This window comes from Xenopus laevis, chromosome 2L, assembly GCF_017654675.1.
Source record: "Xenopus laevis strain J_2021 chromosome 2L, Xenopus_laevis_v10.1, whole genome shotgun sequence".
NCBI classification, from domain to species: Eukaryota; Metazoa; Chordata; class Amphibia; order Anura; family Pipidae; genus Xenopus; species Xenopus laevis.
Genome location: NC_054373.1, coordinates 95,611,524 through 95,636,162, shown reverse-complemented (window position 1 = coordinate 95,636,162; position 24,639 = coordinate 95,611,524). Strand labels below are relative to the sequence as shown.

Sequence of the window (24,639 nt, the reverse complement as noted above, 5' to 3'; positions counted from 1 at the left end):
CTGGTAAAGCAGTGGCTATACAGTCTGTAGCACTTCTCCATTGCACTGTATGAATAAATTAGTGTTACTACTACAAGCTATTTAAAGGGGTTGTTCACCTTTGAGTTAATGTTTAGTTTGAGTTAGAGTGATATTTTTAGACCATTTGCAATTTGTTTTCAATTTTTATTATTTATGTTTTTTGAGTTATTTAGCTTTTTTCCAGCAGCTCTACAATTTGCAATCTAGCTCTACAATTTGCAATCTGGTTGCTGGGGCCCAAATTACCATAGCAACTATGCACGGATTTGATACTGCAATATGAATAGTAGAAGCCCTGGATAGGAAAAGGAGTAATAAAAAGTAGCAATTACAATACATCTGTAGTCTTACAAAGCATTTGTTTTTTAGATGGGGGGTCAGAGACCCAAATTTCAAAGCTGGAAAGAGTCAGAAGCAGGCAGCAAATAATTAAAAACTATAACAAATAAATAATAAAGACCAGTTGAAAAGTTGCTTAGAAGGGACAATTATATCCCATACTAAAGGTGAACTACATGTTTAATACAAGTGGATTTTTAAATGTTATCCTTTTTATGGACATGATTAGACCATAAAAATAGAGCAGAACAATTTTCACACATATTTTCTAGTATATATCATATTTAGCATTTGAGCTCTCTGGGTAAGTGATTAACTGTAAGGAATTGTGCAAAGCATTGTGGGAAGTGTTGGCTGGAACAGTGCTGGCATCTGCTACATCAACAGCAATTATGTATATAAATACCTTTTAAATAACTTAAATTCCTTATATCAAATTCCTTATATACTTTCTCAATAGAGGTACAAATGAATACATAGCTGAAAACTTAATGAAACAAATTATCTAGTAATAGCTTTACAAGGAGAGAGAGAGGGAGAGAAAGTACATGTATTTATATAGTGGATAATGTACCTAATATTGTAATTTATAAAGATATTAGAAGTCACTCAGAAATTGTGTAGCCATATAAAAGCACAAGGCCAAGTTCTTTTAAACAGGTCACGTAAGTCTTTATAAATTTAAGTAGGGGGTTACATTATTCATTATCAGCTACAGCTTTGTGGGGGTCTGGTAAAAACATGCAAGATCTTCTATCACTCAGAGCACAACCTCAGAGGAGGTGCAGTGGTTAACAGACTTGTGCAGAGCCAACAACCTGTCTCTCAATGTAGACAAAACAAAGGAGATGGTTGTTGACTTTAGGAATACTAGGAGTGACCACCTGCTGCCACTGTACATCGACGGCTCTAATGTGCAGATCGTCAAAAGCACCAAATTCCTTGGTGTCCACCTGGCGGAGAACCTCATCTGGTTCCACAACACCAGCTACTTAGCCAAGAAAGCCCAACAGCGCCTCTACTTCCTGCGCAAGCTGAGGAAATCCCATCTCCCACCATCCATACTCAAAACCTTCTACAGAGGGACTATCGAGAGCATCCTGAGCTGCTGTATCACTGTCTGGGCTGGGAACTGCACTGTCATGGAGCGCAAGACCCTACAGAGGATAGTAAAGACAGCATAGAAGATCATAGGTGTCTCTCTTCCTTCCATCACGTTGCATATTTCTGCACTTGCACTTTTTGCCTGTTGTCCGGTACATCTAAGTTGTGTGTAGCACCATAGTCCTAGAGGAACGTTGTTTCATTCCACTGTGTACTGTACAAACGTATATGGCTGAAATTACATTAAACTCACTCTTGACCTGTGTCAGCTCATCGACAGCAAACACACTGGACAGGAAACTTATGTGTAAGGTCATACAGGTATAGGATCCATTATTCGGAACCCTGCTATCCAGAAAAGCTCCAAATAGACTCCATTTTATCCAAGTATTTAAACATTATCTCCTTTTTCTCTGTAATAATAAAACAGTAGCTTGTACTTGATCCAAACTAAGATATAAGTAATCCTTATTGGAAGCACAACCAGCCTATTGGGTTTATGTAATGTTTACATGATTTTCTAGTAGACTTAAAGGGATACTGTCATGGGAAAAAAAAAATTTTTCAAAATGAATCAGTTAATAGTGCTGCTCCAGCAGAATTCTGCACTGAAATCCATTTCTCAAAAGAGCAAACAGATTTTTTTATATTCAATTTTGAAATCTGACATGGGGCTAGACATATTGTCAATTTCCCAGCTGCCCCAAGTCATGTGACTTGTGCTCTGATAAACTTCAATCACTCTTTACTGCTGTACTGCAAGTTGGGAGTGATATCACCCCCCTCCCTCCCCCCCCAGTAGCGAAACAAAAGAACAATGGGAAGGTAACCAGATAGCAGCTCCCAAACACAAGATAACAGCTGCCTGGTCGATCTAAGAACAGCACTCAATCGTAAAAACCCATGTCCCACTGAGACACATTCAGTTACATTAAGAAGGAAAAACAGCAGCCTGCCAGAAAGCATTTCCCTCCTAAAGTGCAGGCACAAGTCACATGACCAGGGGCAGCTGGGAAATTAACAAAATGTCTAGCCCCATGTCAGATTTCAAAATTGAATATAAAAAAACCTGTTTGCTCTTTTGAGAAATGGATTTCAGTGCAGAATTCTGCTGGAGCAGCACTATTAACTGATTCTTTTTGAAAACAAATTTTTTTCCCATGACAGTATCCCTTTAAGGTATGAAGATCCAAATTACAGAAAGATCTGTTATCCGGAAAACCCCAGGTCCCCGGCATTCTGGATAACAGGTCCAATACCTGTATATGAAAACGGAAAGATCTTTAGGTGTTCTCTTTTTAAATAGTTTACATGTGCTCACACTTTCACCCCAAACTATATGCCCATGACAAGGGCTCCTTTACAATATATTCAGTTGACATTTTTAAAAGCTGTCCTTTTATTTCTTGAACTACTGACTGGCTACAAGATTTCAGCTGTTCTTAAACATTAAATACAATGTATATATTTCCCCATAAGTTAGACGACATTCTGGTAACGACATAAAGAAACAGGAAGCAGCAATGTAACCATTCTTTCTAATGAGGTGGCTGAATAAAGAACATTTCAAAAAAGATGGTTGCTGACAGACGTGCTACTCCTCTGAGCAGAGTCCTTTCACACTTCATTAGTTCCTATCTACATCCAAATATTGATAACAAAATGCAATAATATCAAACGTTCAAAGAAAGTTCTAGTTCAAAGCACATTCTGGAAATACTCATGTAAAGTAAATTAATGTTAATTTGCTGTCTTGAGTGAATAATAATTAAAAAAAAAGTCTACAGGAATGGGTTGTTTTATGCAATTGCACTTGAAATGTAAACACACTTAGTTTGGGATTTTAATAAGCAAAAGATTGGGTACATATTTGAAGGCAGAATCTGCACATAATTCTGCATTATTTGAAAACCTTTTCAAAAAAATTATGAAAAGTATTTACTGTTATGTTATGCTTCGTGAATATACTACATGGTTTCCTCAACTCCATACAATTGCTATGAAGGTTTTACAGGCTCAGTATCCAGTTTTACTCTTGCTTCGGCTGCTACTGTCTCCTGTGCTAGTTAGTCAAAGGCTTTCTCATCACTGCCATCAACAATTGTAATATAGAATGTTACTGGTAGGCAAAATGGACAAGGTTTAGCCAAGAAGGAGGTGCATTAAATCAATGAAGCAGCTGAACTGTGATGAAAATCTCTCTATAGCTTCCATAGAGACTTTCACTTTGCTAACATACTCATGCTGTAGGAATAATTTAGAGTGTAAAATGGATGTAAATGAATGGCTGCAGTTTACATACTGTAAATGTCAAATACCAGCAATATGACATCTTACAAAAGTAAGCACAAAACATGAAATTAACCAAAGTAGCATACACTTGAACACACATATTTCCCTGTCATTTATTTTACCCATGCAGGCAAATTCCATATCTCTATATTGTAATATTGTACATGCCATTTTCAGCTGCTTATAATTGGGTGCATATATGAAGCTGCGTGATATATTGATTATGTATTTCTACTGGGCTCTACATTTTTCTGTGCTTAAAGAAATTGTTCAGTGTAAAAATAAAAACTGGGTAAATAGATAGGCTGTGCAAAATAAAAAACATTTTCAATATAGTTAGTTAGCCAAAAATGTAATGTATAAAGGCTGGAGTGACTGGATGTCTAACATAATAGCCTGAACACTACTTCCTGCTTTTCAACTCTCTTGGTTTACACTGACTTGTTACCCTGGTTACCAGGCAGTAACCAATCAGAGACTTGAGGGGGGTCACATGGGTCATATCTGTTGCTTTTGAATCTGAGCTGAATGCTGAGGATCAATTGCAAACTCACTGAACAGATATGTCCCATGTGGCCCCCCTTCAAGTCGCTGACTAACTCAGAGCTGGAAAGCAGGAAGTAGTGTTCTGGCTTTTATGTTACACATTCAGCCACTCCAGCCTTTATACATTACATTTTGGCTAACTAACTATATTAAAAAATGTTTTATTTTGCACAGCTTATCAAGTTATTAAGTTTTTATTTTCACAATGAACTGTTGCTTTAATGCAGCACATGCCCGGAAAGGTACTATAATCAAATAACTTGGCCTTTGGCAAAAAAAGAACCACTTTCTTTACTGTAATTATATGACATGCCATGACCCCCAAATGAGTATTTTGTTATCCAGAAAGCTCCAAATTACAGAAAGACAGTCTCTCATAGACTCCATTATGATCAAATAATTCAGATTTTTAAAAATGATTTCCTTTTTCTCTGTAATAATAAAACAATAGCTTGTACTTGATCCAAACCAAGATATAATTAGTCCTTACTGGAACCAAAACGAACCTTTTGGGTTTATTTAATGTTTAAATGATTTTCTAATAGACTTAAGGTATGAAGATCCAAGTTATAGAAAGATACATTACCCAGAACACCCCAGGCCCTAAGCATTCTGGATAGCAAGTCCCATACCTGTACTACCTTTTCATAAAATGTAGTCCTTTATTTTTTTTAATAAAAGGAAAATTTTACGTTGACTTACCCCTCTGATAAGTATGTACAGTATATGTGTTAGTGCCTTAAAGGATAAACAAAGCCATAATTATAAAAAAAAAAAAATTACCCCCCATAGACCCATCCTACCTCCCCCCCAGCCTAGCTGCCCCCCCCAGGCAAATGCCCCTAACTCTTTACTTACCCCTCCGTGCAGATTCTGTGAAGCGGAGTTCACAGCAGCCATCTTCTTCTGTAATCTTCGGAATGAGACCAGCGAATCAGTGCATGCGCAGTTGATGAATTTTCTGTTTTGCGACAACTGTGCATGTGCCGAAACTCACAAAAATTGCGAAGCAACTATAACATTTCGAAGATTACTGAAGTGGCTGAAGATGGTGCCCATGAACTCCGCTGGACAGAATCTGCACGGAGGGGTAAGTAAAGAGTTAGGGGCATTTGCCCAGTTCGGCAGCTAGGCTGGGGGGAGGAGGGAGGGTTGTCTATGTAGGGTAGGGTTTTTTTTTTTATTAAGGGTTTAGTTTCACCTTTAAGGACAGTTAAACCTAGCCTATGGGCTAAGACCCAAAACTGTGTTCCCATTCTGTTTGCAGCAAGCAAAGCTTCATGTGGGGACTGTATCTTTGTAGTAAAGAACAATTAATAGATTTGAAAACAGGAATACACACCTTACTGAAAGGGTCAGGAATTCTGTAGCTAAAAGCAGTACACTCCCTGTGTCCAGTTCTTGACATCAAGGTATATCCCAATGAGAGGGGAAAGTGAAAACTGTTGGCAAAAGTATTATGTAAACTATGTTTCATACTTTTTTTCATACAAAAGGCCCTATAAGGGTAATAGAAAAATATGGCTAAATTTGTGAGAATAAACTTGGATCCAGTTCTACTAGAAAGATTGCGGTTTTCATAAACATACACTTTATTAAAGTGGACCCGTCACCCAGACACAAAAATCTGTATAATAAAAGTCCTTTTCAAATTAAACATGAAATCCAATTTTGATTTTTTATTAAAGCATTCATAACTGTTGTAAACTCATTTAAAAATCTCAGCTGTCAATCAAATATTGTCTGCCCCACCTCTATGCCTAGGCATAGAGGCGGGGCAGACAACTGCTTTCACTTTCCATTCAGCACTTTCTAGATGTCACTGCTCTCCCCACATTCCCCCGTTCTCTTCACCGTTTAATTGTGTAGCCAGGGCATGGGGATGGACTTCAGGTCCCCTATTCTGGTGCACAAACAAGATTCTGAGATGATACAAGGCTTGTCTTAATAACAGTGTCCACAAAATGGCTCCTGCCTGCTTGTTATAATTATGAATTCCCAGACTGAAGGAAACAAGATTCTAATAATTTATATAGTGTAATTAAAGTTCATTTTGCTTGACTAATGTGATAAAATAGGATTTTGAATAATTTTTTTGGGTGACGGGTCCACTTTAAGCCAACTTTCTATTGGTTAACTACCATTTATGATCTAGGGCCAGCAACCCATGGCATTCACCTTTTACCATATGTACTGCATTTTGCAAATAATAATGCAGGGTCCATGTCTGTGATTCTATATACTGTATATGGCTATTCAACTACTGCTTAAAAATGCATGGGATCCCAATAGGGTTATCTTTATCCCTACCAGAGAGTAAATATACAGGTGACCATGTTTATTTTTACTTCCATTAATTATCTATGTTACAGTTGTTAGTACCACAATAAGGTTATACTGCGATTAATCTGCCACTCCCCCCTTTATTTTTTTAAAAAAAAGCCAGATTTGCCATTAGTGGGGATTGTAGCTTCCAGTGAGACACGTAGCAGCTTGATTATACAGTTACAATGGCCATGTTGTTTCATTGAAACACTCAATGTGGACTTTTGGCTATGATCACCTCTTGTCACAAAGTGCTGTGCTGTTTTCCAGGGGCTCAGGGAAAAAAAGTGTTACTGCTAACATTTCTCCTTAATCTGTCAATTATGGAGTAAGAGTATTACCATGCTTGAATGTTACAAGCTGCCATATGAGCTAAACAGTTTTTCCTTTTTTTTCTGTCACTGTTTTCAAAGCATACTATACTATAGAGAGAATGAAACAACAGAGGCAGTAGACCCTGCAGTTGCTGGGAGGCCCAGGAATGTCCATGTCACTGTATAATGAATACTAGGTAGAAATAGCAGGCTATGTCAGTAAAACAGCCCTGATAATCATATATGGCAATTGTATGCTTTATTCACATGTTTTGGCACACAGTTGTAAGGAATGGCTTCCTATTCTGCCTTTCTGAACTGAAAATGCTTTCTACAGTAACTGACCTCAAACCTTAAATTCATTTTTAATTTTTCAAATTTCTCAGCTGTTCTAAATATTTATCTTTCTTTCTGAGTGCAGCATCATTGCTAGGGTATTTAAACCGAGAAAGCAGATAGATGTCAAAATGCCAAGTTTGAACATCCCTGAGACAAGTGTAATATTGCGTGTTTGCTTTACATGTCTAAAACTAATAAAAAATTATTACCTATAAAATGCCAAACTTGACAGATAAAGGGTAAACTACCCCTTTAAAGGACAAGTCAACTCCAAAATAAAAAAAGAAACAGTTTTTAGCACTAAACATTTTCAGTGCTTTTAAAGTTATTTGTTGATACCAAAAGCAGAATTTTCGTGGTTGTTACTTTTTAAACAATGTTGCAAAAGTCTTAGTTCACCAGCAAAGAGCTTTTCTTTTAATCGGCTGGTTTGCCTTACATTGTATCTGAGTCTGATACCACCAGGGCAAAATAGAAAGGGTCAGACAAACACTGCTTTCAATAGCAATACATATCCAAATACCTTTAAAAAAAAATTATATTGCAAAGTTGCTTAGAATTATTTCTTTAATGAGGCAATTTTTTTGGGTTCACATTCCCTTTACGGTATAGGATCCCTTATCCGGAAACCCGATATCCAGAAAGCTCCGAAATACGGAGACACCATTTTATCAACATTTTTAAAAATGATTTCCTTTTTTCCTCTGTAATAATAAAACTAGCCTGTACTTGATCCCAACTAAGATATAATTAATCCTTATTGGAAGCAAAACCAGCCTATTGGGTTTATTTAATGTTTAAATGAATTTATGGTAGACTTAAGGATCAATAATATTGCAAAGTGTTTACAAAACCAGCACCAAACACAGCAATTTTGAAAATGTATTAAAGAAATCAAAACGCTAACTTCCATATGTAATAAAAGACATTAAGTTTGCTCAGTAGCAGTAACCAATAGCAACCAATAAGATGTTTGCTTTTAACCAGGTGACCAGTATAGTCTACCTGGTTGCTGTGGGTTACTGCTCCTGGGCAATATATATTTATACTACATAACACCATTTGTAATTTGATTTTAGGAACTGTTGCCCCTTTAAGATTATCTGCACAGAAGGGCTTTGTCAGTTGGGCAGAAACTAAAGGAAAAACACACACACACACACACATATATATTTATATATATATATATATATATATATATACATATACATATACATATACATATACATATACATATACATACACATACACATATATATATATATATATATATACACACACACACACACACACACACACATATACATATATATACATTTTTATATTTGTATGCATTTTCACCAATTTCTGGGTGCTGTTGGTAAGGAGTGATGTTCCCGTGTCCTGCAATCCCCCCTTGCATATAAAGGTTATTTAGTGGGAAGAACAAGGGCGATTAAAACCAGAATTTTATCTCTCAAAGTTACCACGAGCAGCTTTATGTCGCAGTGCACGTCTACTAGAAAATCATGTTAAATAAACCCAATAGGCTGGTTTTAGTTCCAATAAGGATTAATTATATCTTGGATTAAATCAAGTACAAGGTATAATTTTATTATTATAAAAAGGAAATCATTTTTACAAATTTAGATTATGTGGGTAAATTGCAGTCTATGGGAGATGGCCTTTCCATAATTTGGAGCTTTCTGCAGAACAAAATAAACCATCTTGTTACATGGAAAACATTTTTTTTTATTATTATCCAGTTTATAGCTTTTAAAAATGAATAAGGTAAAAAATGAATGCATATTGCACATCTAGAATGTACTTCAAGATGCGCTTTTTTATTGGTTAAAACGTGCTTTTTATCACTTATTTTATGCATTTTTGTTTTAATACAGCTAATATTGAACAAACTGCAAAAAAATGCTCTCTCACTTTAGTTAGGACTTATAAAATGTTCACGTACGAGATTGGTCACAGTGCACAAACTCCCTCCTTTGCACAGAACTTTAGCTGAAAATCCCTGACAAGCAGGACATAAATGGCTTACATGATAACAGAACAACTGCACAGTTTGAGTGATGTCAATTTCAGCATGTGGCATCTAAGAAAGCTTTACAGTTCAACAAGTCGTGTATCAGATTCACCCCAAGCCCATCTACTCATCTCTGAATTATAAGCTTTGAGGGACTGTGAACAAGTGACTTGATTAAAACCTAATGTGACCAAAAATTGTACTCTAAAGAGAATATTCAATCCATGTCCTGCGAGGCAGAAGGAAAAATAAGAGAGAGAGCTTCCCTTGAGGTCCAACACTGCTCCATACGTTCACTGCCACTGCGGTTTAGGTAAACTACTAAGTGTCACTCAAACTGACAAATCCCCAAGGTGATTGCTTCACTTTTAAAGCCTTCAACATACTTTGACAGTGTTGTAAAAACTTAAAGGTCAGAACTGCTTGCTGAGGACAGGGAAAAGCTAACACAAATCACTCAGGAATGTTTTATGGATTGGAAAGGGAAGCTAATAAAGGAAAACAAAAAAAAATGTTCAGCTATCAAGAACAGCCATTTAAACTGCCTTAATAAAAAGAATTCTGATTAAAATCTGGCTTTGGTAGATGAATAACACATGCAAGCAGCTAATTTTTCACCTGAACTGAAACAAAAATGACTAAATACATAAATATGCATTTTGTGAATGGATTGATTCAGTTACATACCATGGAACTTTTTTTTAATAAAATATTTTTTTGTTTTAGATAGTCGATACTTGATTATTTTGCGCTTTGAGGTGGCAAAAAAACATTGGGGAGATAAGTTTCAAATGCAAACTGATTAACCCATTTGGAAACCAATCAGCAACAGAGAGGTTGATTCAAAACAGGCATTTCCAGAAGAAGAAAGCAGCTCCTTGTGTCAAATGAACAGCAAACAGAATGCTTTGGTGCCTTTACTAACTGAGAAGATTGTGTATTTGACCCCAATTCACGAGTAGTGGGTTTACTGAAAAAATATAATTTGGAACTCTGGATTGGTGATTAGTAAAACTGTTCTATTGATTTTGTCCTATAGCTGCCTGTGGAGGAAATGGAAGCGCTGTCCTACTTTATGCATGATAGAAGCTCAATAAACGATATGCAATGTATTTCTGTCCTTGATTATACAATGCTAATGCTATGAGGCACATAGCAATTCTGGGGGCCTAGGAATGTTGTGGAGGGAGCACTGACTTCCATTTGGACAGCCCTACTATAAGGCTATTGTTTGCTGTTCAATATACATGTTGCAGCAGATGCTGCTGAACAGAGAGCTGTCATACGGCAGAATGACACAGGTTTCAGCTTTGAATTGAAAGACTGGATAAATATTAAAATAGAATAAACCACTTTAAACCAACAATATTAAAATAGAATAAACCACTGGGAAGCCTTCCAGAACAATAATAAACCTGTCCCATATTTTGTGTTCCCCTTTAAGCAATCCAAACACTAAAATCTTGCATTGTTTTATTGAGGATCTATAACATATCTTTTTGAAAATATGCCATAAAAAGTGAGGTAGATTTCTTCAAATATGTGTCAGAGATAGCTTCCATAGATTTCCCACTAAAGTAGTCTTCTACTGTATGTCCATTTTCATAGTGTAGGCAATATACATCTCTATTAGGAGAAACACATCACACCTGGTTCTCTATAGAAATCACACTTGCCTAGCTATATTTTTAGATCCCGGAGGCAGCCTGAGCAGGAAATCCCAGGCAGAGCCAAACCCAGTAATTTATACTTCTTTTTTTTAGTTTAAAAGGATGCATTTGTCACATAATTTTCTCCTTTTAAAAACTATTGTACATAATTTTTGATAATTTTAGATTTCATGTAGTCAGAGCTCTTTTTCTTTTTTTAATTGAATTGAGAATATGAGTACCTAAATTGTATACTGGGTAAGGGCTTTGCGGTCAGATGAGACCAAGGTAGAGCTTTTTGCCCATAACTACATTAAAATATGATAGTGGAGGTGGCAGCATCATGATATGAGGATGTTTTTCATGAGAAGGGATTAGCAACTTGTTAAAATAAAGGGAAGAATGGATGTAGCAAAATAAAGGAAAACACTGCAAAACAAAAATAAGCTTTCAGCAAATAAGAGAATTGACAATGAAATGGGGAAATCGAGAGAAATTCTCAGAAAACAAAATTTTGGTATAATGAAAGAAACCCCCACATTCATTGCACACTTCTGCAATTCTTCTTTACAGCTCAGTATTTCACAGAACACAAGGAATTGTGGGAAATATGTCCTGCAGGAGGCGATCTCATTTTAAATTTCAAAACAAGCATTGCAGAGAAAAGCAAATGGTAGATACAGTACATTCAAGCAGGATGAAACTTGCCCAGACATTTAATCTGTTGGCACATATTAGAAATCAGATTAAAATTGTATCATTTAAAAATGTATAATTTATCATTTAGTTTTTTGAAATTTACCTGTAAATCTTTTATGTTTGGGAATGGAATGCCTACAGTAACAACAGCACGTGCATTGTTATCAGAGAAATCCAGTCCTTCACTCACTTTCCCTCTGCACACAGCAATTAGAAGAGCCCCATCTGTAAAAATAAACAATTACTAGTGCTCAAAAGAATTTATATTCAACCACATTGATACATTGAAAATCAAGTGGATGGGGGAAGGGGTCTAAATTGTTAGAGGCACCCCAGTGGTTCTAGTTGCTTTCCTGCTTCCCCAGGCCAATAATCTTCTATGGAAGATTTATCATTGCCAGTTTGAATCTGCACCTTAATTTGCAGTTTAAAAAAATTGATCAGGCAGGTTTGATTTTTCCTGCGATTGAGGACAGCATCAGCTAGTTGATGTGATGATGACCCGTCGGCACCCATTCTCAGATTAACCCTACCGTTAGTGTGCATATCGTGTTAAGATTTGCTCATTTGGCGACCTTGCCAAACGAGCGGATCATATTGTGTATGGCCGCCTTTAGTCTTCTGTGAAAAGAGCCAACTTGTTACTTTCCTCCTATTCTTTACACGTGGGCTTGGTGTCAGATTTCCTTTTCACTGCTCAAGCCTTATGCTTTTGGCAGTGGTACCTGCACAGTTCCTCAATACCCCTCCCTTCTCCCTCGCTCCTTCTCCCATCCTTTGCACTAAACTGAGCCTAGAGAGGACCCAGTAGCTAGACGCAGGCATGGAAGTATCGTCACACAAAACTGATATGTCGGCTGCAATCTTAAGCAAACAGAGAGAACTTCTATGGCTGGTTACTCAGTAGGATGGAGCATTCTGCAGAATAATGCCCCATATAAAAAAAATATATCACTGGTATAAATATATTTTGGTTTGTGCAAAATTTGCCAAAATCCAAATTCAATAAAAGGTGCTGGGATTGTTCTGAATCCTGGATTTTGAGCACCCCTAAAAAGTAGTAAGAGGTTAGCTACCCCTACAACTAGATAGCATCATTATACATCATAGGAATGATGTAAAATAAATCTAATAAATATCAACTGCAATTGGCTGAGAATGATTTCATCTGTAACATACTAAAAGTAGGTATAAAATGAAAATTCCGATCTGTTGTCTAAGGTACATTGGAGCAAAGTTTTAATACCTTTTGGCAAATAAGGAATTATAAAACAATGCCACAGCAATAGGGTACGGATGCCTACTTTTGATATTTTAGACAGACTTCATTGGTTTCTTCACAAGAAGTAAAGGTAAATGCCTTGTGTCTGTTTTATCTGGTGGGAATTAATTTAATATCTGTAAACCAAAGTTTGTCATGTTCAGTTATCCAGTTTTGAAGTTTAAACCTGATCCTGCAAAACATTTTAATTGTGCTTGAAACCCTGAACAGAATCAGCACCATGGATTTGGTGCATCCCTGCTTGCAGTAAATAAGCACTGCATTGAGCAAAAATATTAAATGCAATGGCAGTTTACTGGGAAAGACGTTTTAAATCTAAAAGCCACATACACATAGGCCAGCTTGCTCATACAAATACTAAACAATTTATACTGTATGATCACTGTTCTGTGTGGGGGTATCCACAGAAAGCATTTTGGTTTGGCTGGTGAAACTCCTGTACAATTATACAATATAATTAACTCATAGCAACTAGTGAACTCACATCTCACTGCATTACTTGGGGAAAAATAATTAGAACCATGTTTAGTGTGTTCTTTTTTTATAAATGGACTTTATGGCAATGTTTGTTTGCTACATTTACCTTTCTCGCCCTTATAACGAATTGCATCGTAGTACATTTGCAGCAATTTGTCAAAGTCAGTTTTATCCCCTCCTTGCGGTTCCTTAATGACGGTCTTGATCCTCTCCAGATTTTCCCATAACCCAGTGTGCATCCACCTGTCTTTCAGTTTCTCCAACATCTAAAATAAATATCAAACAAATAGTTTCATATTTATTATAAAGCATACACATTAGTTATTGCAACATAATTGTAGGCAAAAACTGATTTACTAAATAACTGCACTTTTTGGTAAAAATACCTTATTCATCTGGAAATGTGTGACTAGCAGGCCTGGACTGGCCATCTTTGAGTTCGGGCAAACGCCTGAGTTTCATTTGCCATTGAATTTGACAGACTTTGATCTCTTTTCATGCCAACGTAATTATGCAACTATATACCTCTGTGCATAATGCACCCAGGCAGTTTGTTATAAAAGTGAGTGCAGCTATTTTTGTTCGTGTGTGTGTGTACACACACACACACACACACACACAAATATATATACTTATACAAATATATATTTATACTTTGAAAGACCTAGTGAGGGTTGAAACGTCAGTCCTTTTGCTCTACAATAAAGTGACGTTTTTTTTAAGTCCTGTGAGTGCAGATCTTTCTGTGGAGGTATGGATAAGTTATGATGATTTTGCACCCAGGCACATCAATGAACTTTATCGAGAGTGTCGGTACCACTATGGAATATATATATATATATATATATTTAAGGGGAAATAGCTCAATGAAATAGCTCAATGATTGGGAAGGTTAAATAGCAGATGTGTGGCACTGACGCAAAGGACAATGCCCTGACAGGGCGCGTCGGCTTATGTTTGTACAAACAATGTGACAAAATGTGTGGCTTTTTGCAAATGTTTAGCACTATTTTCATTATTAAAATCATTTGCTGGCAAATATTACACCTGCTCTTGAGTTTAGTTAAATATTTCGTCCCCAAGTGAGCTTTGTGATTGCAAATTTTTATTACATACACTGCGAATGTTCCCAAAAGCCATTTGGTCACAAACTTTGCGAGGAAGTGTTGAGGTCTGTAATCAGTCAAAAAGGATGCAAACATGGTCACTAACATTTATAATGGTCTTTGTGAAATTTTTCGTGCTAGAGAAACACATTACATTTCTCCATGTAAGTTTTTTCAAATGCTGAGAAAGTTGAAATTGCATATAGTTTAGCAAAATTTGCTTTTATACTACTACAAGATGAGCGAATGGCATTACTGCTGAGTGAGTATATATATATATATATATATATATATATATAGTGAAAAAGGATTGCGGCACTCACAGGGTTTTAGTGAAAAAACAAAAAATGTTTTATTATTAAGGCTTAATAATAAAATTTTTTTTGTTTTTTCACTAAAACCCTGTGAGTGCCGCAATCCTTTTTCACTGCTTATTTCCCATGCTGGCACCCAGGTATTAATTTTGTCTACGGAGTGCACCATTCCTTTGGTTTTATATATATATATATATATATATATATATATATATATATATATATATATATATATATATATATATAAAATATATGGAAGTGGTTTCTCCTTTTAATGTTAGCTCTCCCGTTTAATGTTAGCTCTCCCGTTAATTCTGCCCCTTTGAGGGTTGTCCAACAGAAAGGACACTGCCTTGACTGGACGACTGTGTCTCTTTTTAACTTGAAAGCAGGTATTTCCCCTCTTTGCCTGTATCACTGGCAATTCACCTTTCTCTCAACATGCATATATGCCACTTGACGTGTGAAAAGTAGTGATGTGCAGGTTGAGAAATACTCAACCCGCGCCAGTCTTCCCCCTTCCATTTCCAGACCCACCTTGCCGATGACTTCACAAAAGGGGTCAGTGGGGCAGAAGTCAGCCTATAAAACAGAAAGCCGGTAGTCGGTAAGCCGGCAGTCTAAGGTCGCAGTTGGGGAGACCCGCCAGAGGAGCATCAAGGTTGGCCCAAACCCACAAGTCCCGCACCAGGCCGAACATTAGTAGTGAGAAGCTCTAGCTGTTAAAATGTATCAAACTGTCCAGCCTGAGCCTGCTGAGGAGGGGAGTGGGCCAGAATAAAAGAACAGAACAGTAGGGAAGAAGCAAAACTTTCACAAAATGTAGTGTCAGGCAAAATGCTTCCCATTTCTATGCCACTGTTGGCATAGACCCTTGCTGTGTTTGTCTATAGTTTTCATAGGGCTAGTAATGTATACTTACTTTTACTGATCACACTTTCTAATCAAACAGACTTTGCAGTTGCTTCTGTTGGTTTAATTATGAAAACTATTAGTTTGTTAGCCTTTGTCTCTAACTGGCAGTTGGTTTCAATTCCCAGCATTTTAGTAACATGTGAGAGCTTTTTTGCAGTATTGCTCATCAATTTACTGTACTCAATAGGCTGCTTATCCTTTTTTTTAGACAAGTGTTAATGAAATTGACTACTATTTATATAGCCACTTATGCAGGTTGATGGCGAAGGCTTCATAATTTAAAAAAAATATTACATTTTGTTGAACATGCAGACCTATGCAGGCCTGGACTGGGAATCAAAATAGGCCCTGCCATTCCAAGTACACAGAGGCCCTAAACAGCCCCCTACCGGCCCACTATATGGTGACTTTCTATGGAACCATACAGCAGCCCCTCTGGCATTTGTCAGAACCCACAGATTGCCAGTCCGAGCCTGGACCTATGAATAAACTGAGGCTTATCTATTTGTATAGTGTCATGTGTAAATGTATTGCCATTTCAAACCCATGTAAATAGACACTGAGTGCAGGCTTGTGCATGCGGCCTGCTTAGAATTTTTTGCCAGGGCTGCTTTTAACTCTCAGTCTGGTACTGGCAGTAATAAAAGAAAATGGACATGTGCAAATTTTAATGCATTTAAATTTAGGTGCAGGTTTATTAAAATTTAAATTGGTGAATCCTAACTGATCACAGCTTTTCACACTTTCTGGGACATATTCGTTAAGCCATGAAGATTAGAAAGTGTTGTTAAAGCATGTAAATGGGAAGTTTAATGATTTGGGAAAGATCTTTTCTGCACTGTAACAAATCGTGACAGAATTTTTTTTAAAATCCTAATGTATTTGTATTTTGGTACAGAGTATTACCGCCATTTGCTCCTGGTAATAGAATACAGACTTTTAATAAATTTTTATAAAGACAAAAAATTTATAGATCTAATCAAAAGCAATGCTTAAAAAAGCTCAAGAATTATTACCAGACCTCTGTAGTTTTCTATGATCAATACTAGAAACATAGCAACCAATATTGGTGGTAAAGGGGTGGTTCACCTTTAAAGTTACTTTTATTATGTTATAGAACAACCAATTCAAGCAACTTTTCAATTGGTTTTCATTATTTATTGTTTTATAGTTATTTGTCTTTTTCTTCTGATTCTTTCAAATGGGCTGTAAGGCTACAAATGTATTGCTACTTTTTATTCCTGATCCTTCTATTCAGACCCTCTCCTATTCATATGCCAGTCTCTTTTTCAAATCAATGCATGGTTGCTAGGGTAATTTAGGCCCTAGTTACCAGATTGCTTAAAATGCAAATTGAAGAGATGCTGAATAAAAAGCTAAATAACAAAAACCTTCAATAATAAAAAAATGAAAACAAATTCCAAATTATCTCAGTATATCACTCTCTACATAATACTAAAAGTTATCTCAAAGGTGAAAATCCCTTTAACTACAATAGGCAGAATGCATTTTTAACCAGCCTGCCACATTACTCCGCCCCCAGGCATGGGCAAGCAAATGTGCGCATGTATGAGTAAATGAGCAAGCGTGCATGTGTGAAGAATCGTGCACTTGTTTTGCCGATGGGGGTGGTGGGAGAGAAAAATTTGGACTGGGGTAGGCTACATATGAGGTATGTGTCTGTCACCCCACCAATCAGCAGAAAACTGCACCGGCCCGGGGTTATTCCAGTGAGCATTACAGAGCGATCTTCTTCCGTCTTCTTCTGTCTTCGCACGCCTGCGCAGTAGAACGAAAAGCCGAACTTTAACTAAACAGTCAGCTATTTCGTACAACTGCGTATGTGTTTGCCCCATGAAATTTGAAGAAAGAAGAAGCCGGAAGTGGATCGCTCCGTGGTGCTCAATGGTATAAACTTGGGCCGGTGCAGTTTTCTGCACCGGCCCAGGGTTTCAGATAAGTCAATACAATCACTTGGGGGTGCCTAAAATTTACCACCTCCAAGTACACCAAGCCTTTCCTTCTCCTTTAAAGTGGGTTCTACTAGGGTTATTTGTCTGGAAGTGGTGTTATTCTGTAAAATGAAAAAAATATTTTTAACTGCACCTTCAAAACAGAAATCAAATCAGTTACATTAATATTAGCCTCAATAATTTCAAGTTCAGCAATCTGCACAACTACCCCCCCCCCCAGCTACCTTTTTCACTTACCAAATGTAGTTTTTCATCTGTAGCTTACAGGTCTTGTATGACTATAAGTTATAAAGTGTGACATACAACAGACCTGCATTTAAAAAGCAAAGGGTAATAAAATGTTTCTGGAAATTATATTCTCGACTACATGCTTGCTAAGCTGCCAATGAAGCTGTTGTAGCACTAATCATTCAGAGAATTTTATGTTTGCTGTGAGACTACAAAATTAGCACTTAAAATAGGCTACAAACATATTAATATCTAATACCACAATGGTAGGAAAGCTGTGAAACCAATGAACCATTTCTGTTTTGTTGTGAAGGATGGTAAAACGAGTTACTGATGGGCATGTTCTGAAGTATATTTTTATTTTGTTTTGCCTAGAAAAAACATCTGGGATTTTTTACCAAATTTCAGTGTACATAATTGACTCCAATTTTAACAAAAAAGATAACAGTGGTATGTCTTTAATTTCCCAGGAACATCTGATTAATGGGGTGTTTTCTGAACTAAGATTTTTAGTGAAGCATATTCAGTAGTATGCTAATTTGAATGCATGTAACTGTTCAATACTGATTACTGACAACACCAAATTGGTTGCATTAGCTAGTTACACCTTGAACTTCATAGGCAGGCGTGTCCAATCATGAGAAAAGGTATTTAAGGTGGCCAATTGCACGTTGTGCTTCTGTCTGACTCTCCTCTGAAGAGTGACAGCATGGGGTCCTCAACAAAAACTCAAAAGAACTGAAAACACATATTGTTCAGTATCATGGTTTAGGGGAAGGCTACAAATCAGTTTTTGTCAGTTTTAACTATAAGGAATGTAATCAGGAAATGGAAGGCCACAGGCACAGTTGCTGTAGAACCCAGGTCCGGCAGGCCAAGAAAAATACAGGAGCAGCATATGCGGAGGATTGTGAGAATGGTTACAGACAACCAAAGATCACCTCAAAAGACCTGCAAGAAAATCTTGCTGCAGATGGTGTATCTGTACATTGTTCTACAATTCAACACAATTTGCACAAAGAACATCTGTATGGCAGGGTGATGAGAAAGAAGCCCTTTCTGCACTTACGCCACAAACAGAGTCGCTTGTTGTATGCAAAAGCTCATTTAGACAAGCCACAGTCATTTTGGAACAAAGTGCTTTGGACTGATGAGACAAAAATGGAGTCATTTGGTCATAACAAAAAGCACTTTGCATGGCAGAAGAAGAACACACAATTCCAAGAAAAACATCTGCTACCTACTGTCAAATTTGGAGGAGGTTCTATCATGCTGCGAGGGCTGTGTGGCTAGCTCACGGACTGGGGTCCTTGTTAAAGTTGAGGGTCGGATGAATTCAACCCAATATCAACAAATTCTTCAGGATAATGTTCAAGCATTAGTCACAAAGTTACACAGGGGTTGGATATTCCAACAATACAATGACCCTAAACGTACTTCAAAATCTACAAAGGCATTTATGCAGAGGGAGAAGTACAATATTCTGGAATGGCCGTAATAGTCCCATGGGATGATTTGAATCCATAACAAACAAAGAAAAGTTGTTCTCACCACTAAATTTTAAAACCATTAGGCGGGGGTGCAATGAAGCTGTGACCACAAAATACATATAGACAAATACAAGAGGTTGCAGGTAAAACTTAGTCCCTTAGTAAAATGTATAATGAAGCAATAGAATTCTTAATGAATCAGATGAAGATTGAGCGTAGGACTGCCCAGATATGGGATGACTTTGATGCAGTTGGCCAGCTTAAATATATTGCAATTTATGGACAAACAATCCCTGTTTTGTTTAAAGGGCAAGTAACACAAACTTTTTAAGTAAAAAATCCATTCCTCCCCCCTACAATAATACTGCTATCCTGGACAAAGTTAACTCTCTTTAATATCTAATACATAAATAAAGCAACGAAATCTCACTTCCGGTTTGTTGTAAAACGCTGATGTGGCGACCTGCACTTACGTGCGTGCTCCAATGTCCTGCTAACCGCCTTCTTTCTAAAACCGGAAGTTACTGGTGATGCTGATGTTCAGCCGGTGACTTTTTATTAGCTTGTCTCCTTTGCTGTCGAGCTTGGTAGCTGCTCACTCCCCCCTCCCCTCTTCTTTCCCAGCCACCTCGTTCCCCACACGGACTAACACAGAGCAGGCTCCGCCACAGCACCACATATCGACTCGCTGCCGGAAGTTGCTGGGTTAGCTGCTGTTCTGCCTCTCTCTCTGCACACACACCACGTAGCGGGCAAAGTTCATCACAGACTGTTCTGTGGCGCCATTCTGTGCACTGAGCAGAGGCTGAACAGCAGCTGCCCTGGGAACTTCCGTCACTATGTGATATGTAATACTGTGGCGGAGCCCGTTCTGCTCTGTGTGAGTCTTTGTGGAGAACAAGGTGGCTGGGAAAGGAGAGGGAAGGATACCAAGGGAAGGTTTTACCAAGCTTGATAGAGAATGAGACAAGCTAATAAAAAGTCACCGGCTGAACAGCAGCAACACCAGTAACTTCCGGTTTTAGAAAGAAGCCGGCTAGCAGGACATTGGAGCGTGCACGTAAGTGCAGGTCGCCACATCGCCGTTTTAAAACAAACCGGAAATAAGATTTTGTTACTCTATTTATGTATTAAATATTAAAGAGAGTTAACTTTGTCCAGGATAGGGGTAATATTGGAAGGGGGAGGAATGGATTTTTAGTGTTACTTGTCCTTTAAAGGGTAAGGCATTTTTCAGTCTCTGTTTTAAATATATTGATAATTGGTTGAGTGCAGAGGAACTCTTGTATTTGTCTATATGATTTGAATCCAGACACTCATCAAAGGCTATAGGAGGCATCTAGAGGCTGTTAAATTTGCAAAAGGAGGCTCAATTAAGTATTGATCTAATATCTCTGTTGGGGTGCCCAAATTTATGGACCTGCCTAATTTTATGATGCATATTTTCTGTTAATCCAATAAATTTATGGAACTGCTGAAATACTAATGTTTATATATTAAAATTAAGTTTCTACTATCTATCTATATATCCTTTCAAATGAGTATCCGCACTCCAAGGCCAATAGCTTCAGCAAAGGGAGGGGTGCACGGTAATTTTGTATACACCAATTATTTTCAGACCAGCACTCACTGTTTAATAAGATGAAGCAATTGGTTTCCGGGTATCCATAGAGTGCTGAGAAACGTTTCGGAAACCAATTGCTTCATCTTATTAAACAGGGAGTGCTGGTCTGAAAATAATTGGTGTATATATATATATATATATATATATATATATATATATATATATATATATATATATATATATATATATATATATATATAAAAAGACCGACCGCACTCCAAGGACTTTATAAGTGAAACAAATAAAGTGATTTATTTCTACGTTTCGGCTCTTTTACTTAGGTCGTCATCAGGATGTTTTGTTAACTGTATGCATACTATTTGTTGACCTGCACCCAGGCAGTTGAAATCCGAGTGTCGTGAGTGCACCAGGTTGGACTGATATATATATAGCACAAGGGGATTACCAACACTCAAGTCTGATAGAGTTCTCAGTGCCTGGATGCAGTGTCAAAAAAGTCGGAATGTAGAAGGAGAGTCCGCACACACAGGACTTAAAAATCAATAAATGGTGTTTTATTCAAATGAAGTTAGACCTGATGTTTTGATCAGCAATCTGACCTTTATCAAAACTTTTGATAAAGGTCAGATTGCTGACCAAAATGTCAGGTCTCCCTTCATTTTAATAAAACACCATTTATTGATTTTTAAGTCCTGTGTGTGCAGACTCTCTCCGCACTCGCAGATCTTACTAATTAAAATGTAATTTTTATTTTTAAAACGCGGTCTGACGTTTCGGCCGACCCACGGCCTTTCTCAAAGTGTCACATAAACAATGAACAATGCCGTAAATCTGTGTATTTGGCGGGAAACAGCAGCATCATCAGTGACATATAGGCATCATCATAATGGAGCGACCACCCATTCAGCCTGTCATTGTGAATACAATAAATCCCCAAGAATTAAAAAGATATCAGTCAATAATAATTTAATATAATTCATCCATTAGTAACATTTGTTTGAAAACAAGACAAAATAGCAAACTCAGATGTTTCTATATTATAACTTTTCTAAACATTGTTGCTACTTAGTCACTCTCTGAGTAGTTGTTTCTTAATTTACAAAGCTCAGCCATTCAGTTGAGTTTCTCTTTACTATGATTCAGGACATCCTAATCCCTTTTCTTTACCATGGTTTTGTATCCAATTAATTTACTTTATATAGACTTTAACTAATAGTGTTTTTCTAAGTTACCTTTAATTTAACATATCTAAACCCTCTATGTGTTTCTCATGGGGCCAAAATAGTGTTATTTTAAACTCTGGGGTTCTGTCTCGTTCTAATTTTCCAGTTAGAATGAGACAGAACCCCGGAGTTTAAATTAACATACATTCATCTTAAATGGTACCTAAAAGTTGTCACAGGTTTATCAGGATGTGCTATGTAAAAGTTTGATATAACATGCATTATTGATTAGGCAGAACATTATGAAGGCCAGGAGAGGCAACTAGGTGCTGACATAATAATAATGTGATTTCTGCACAGAATGGCTACTGTTTTTCAGTGTAGGCTGAAAATCTTATAAATTAGTTATTTAATCTGGGCAGTGTTTCAGGATGAGTTTTCAGGAAGAATTCTACATGGTAGTCTAACGTCTTTTTGTTTTTTTATGGAGTGAGTTAGCCTTACTGGGAGTATTATGGTTTTGCTTTTTGGGGTTACCCCAGCAGACCTTTTCCTTTTAAAGATTTATTTTTATATCCAGGAATAATTTCAGTGTCTTTTTTTAACTTTGCATTTATTAAAGTTTTTACACATCATCTGACAGTATGTATTTTTCATTTGCATGTCAATACAATGAATTAAGTTCATTTCTGTTATATATTCTTTGCCTGTTTTTTGTATATTGTGTAAAATTGTATTTTGTTTCAACCTGGACTGTAGGCCAAACTTGTAAATGGGGGGGGGGGGAGGTTTCAGTGGTTGAGATTTTATCTAGACATATCCTTACAGCATATGTTTCAGTGCATTTTTTAAGAGCAGTTTGTGTATTTAAAACCATTAACGTGTGGGCTGGCACGAATGGCATAAATATTACAGTTATAAATAAATCTAAAAAAAAGTTAGCTTATTTTTTAGCTTTTTTGGTATTAACTGCAGCTGTAGGTTTTTCACAGAGGTTAGAAATTTGGTGAAATATACATAATCTATAACAAATGCCTCTGATTCACTGGCATGGTGCATTGTGTAAACATATCTCTTTATCAGAGGTGCAATGATAAAAGTATAAGCTTCTCTATTCTGCTCCCATCCCACCTTCCCCTTATCATATACTCTGTCTCTTTTCATTGTGGCATCCCTTTTGACTTACTGTAAATCTTCATTTTTACTCTGCTTCCTAAAACACACGATTGCACCAAGAAGAGAGCCACAAGATGAATAACGCTTAGATGCAACATAGTCATATACTTAACACCAGTTGCCACCACTTTTACTGCTAGGCCATTTACTAACTGCTGAAAATTTTTGCATGTAAGTTATGCTTGACTTCTGGGGGAAAACATTGTACTGTGAGTAGAAACCTATTTTTGAACATACACTAAGGCCCCATATGTGTTATAAGTTGGCCAATGTAGTATAAAGTAATATAATTTTATACATACTTAGTCCTAACAAAATAATAGCTATAAATTTTGTAGGATTATCCAGTTTGTGGAATGTTTGTTTTTTTAATTAATAATTTTGGCCAAACAATTACTACTGTCTTGACAGCAAACAAATTTCTTAATGTCTCATCAGAATAAGAAATGTTTAAAACATATACTATGATACTTGCTGTGCACCAGACTTCAAAAATCACCATATAGTTATAGAATATTAGATCAAATTTTATTATTTTGACAGAAAATTCTCGAACCCCATTTACAAAATGATCAGCCTAGTATCTTTGCTAGGCAACAACCCTATGCAGGCAATCACCAATGCTGTGTAGAAAACCAAAAATTCAGTGAGCTCATTAAGTTGAATGGAAAAAGATTGTACAGGTATGGGACCTGTTATCCAGAATGCTTAAATCCTGGGATTTTACAGATAAGGGATCCTTCAGTAATTTGGATCTCCATCCCTTATGCCTACTAAAAAATAATTGAAACATTAAAACCAATAGGATTGTTTTGCCTTCAATAAGGATTAAATATATCTTAGTTTGCAGCAAGTATAAGCTATTGTTTTATTATTACAGAGAAAAAGAAAACACTCTTCAAAAGTCTGAGTCTATAGGAGATTGTCTTCAGAGCTATTCTCGATAATGGATTTTCAGATTATGAATGCTATATACCTGTTCATAAATGAGATACAGAAATACTTTCTTGAAGCATAAATGGGGGTTTCATGGGAGCAAAACCCCTAAAACCTAACCTTAGACACACAGGAAGTAGGGTATTGCATGGTCTTAATTCTCCCTTAATGTCAGAAGAGACAAGGGGAAATGTACTAAGAAAAAATATTCCCAATGCGAAAAGTCATAGCTTTGAGATAAATTTTCCTTTGCGTGGTTTAATATAGCTGTTGCGAACCCGGAAAACTTTTAGCGACCTCTTCCGACAGTGGAAGAGAGTTTGCAATATTTTTAAGTTTGTGCCAGTGT

At 36.8% G+C, this 24,639-nt stretch overlaps 1 protein-coding gene across 5 annotated transcripts in view; it reads right to left on the bottom strand.

The window, feature by feature from the left end:
* The window catches only part of brip1.L (BRCA1 interacting helicase 1 L homeolog), a 129,420-nt gene that overhangs the window by 24,202 nt on the left and 80,579 nt on the right, over window positions 1-24,639 (bottom strand). For all 5 annotated transcript variants that reach the window (XM_018244908.2, XM_018244909.2, XM_041580917.1 and 2 more), the window contains exons 15-16: window positions 13,511-13,670; window positions 11,749-11,870 (exon numbers count right to left, since the gene is read on the bottom strand). In XM_018244908.2, coding sequence (XP_018100397.1) covers window positions 11,749-11,870; window positions 13,511-13,670 — 282 coding nt within the window. The remainder of the gene's footprint in view (window positions 1-11,748; window positions 11,871-13,510; window positions 13,671-24,639) is intronic.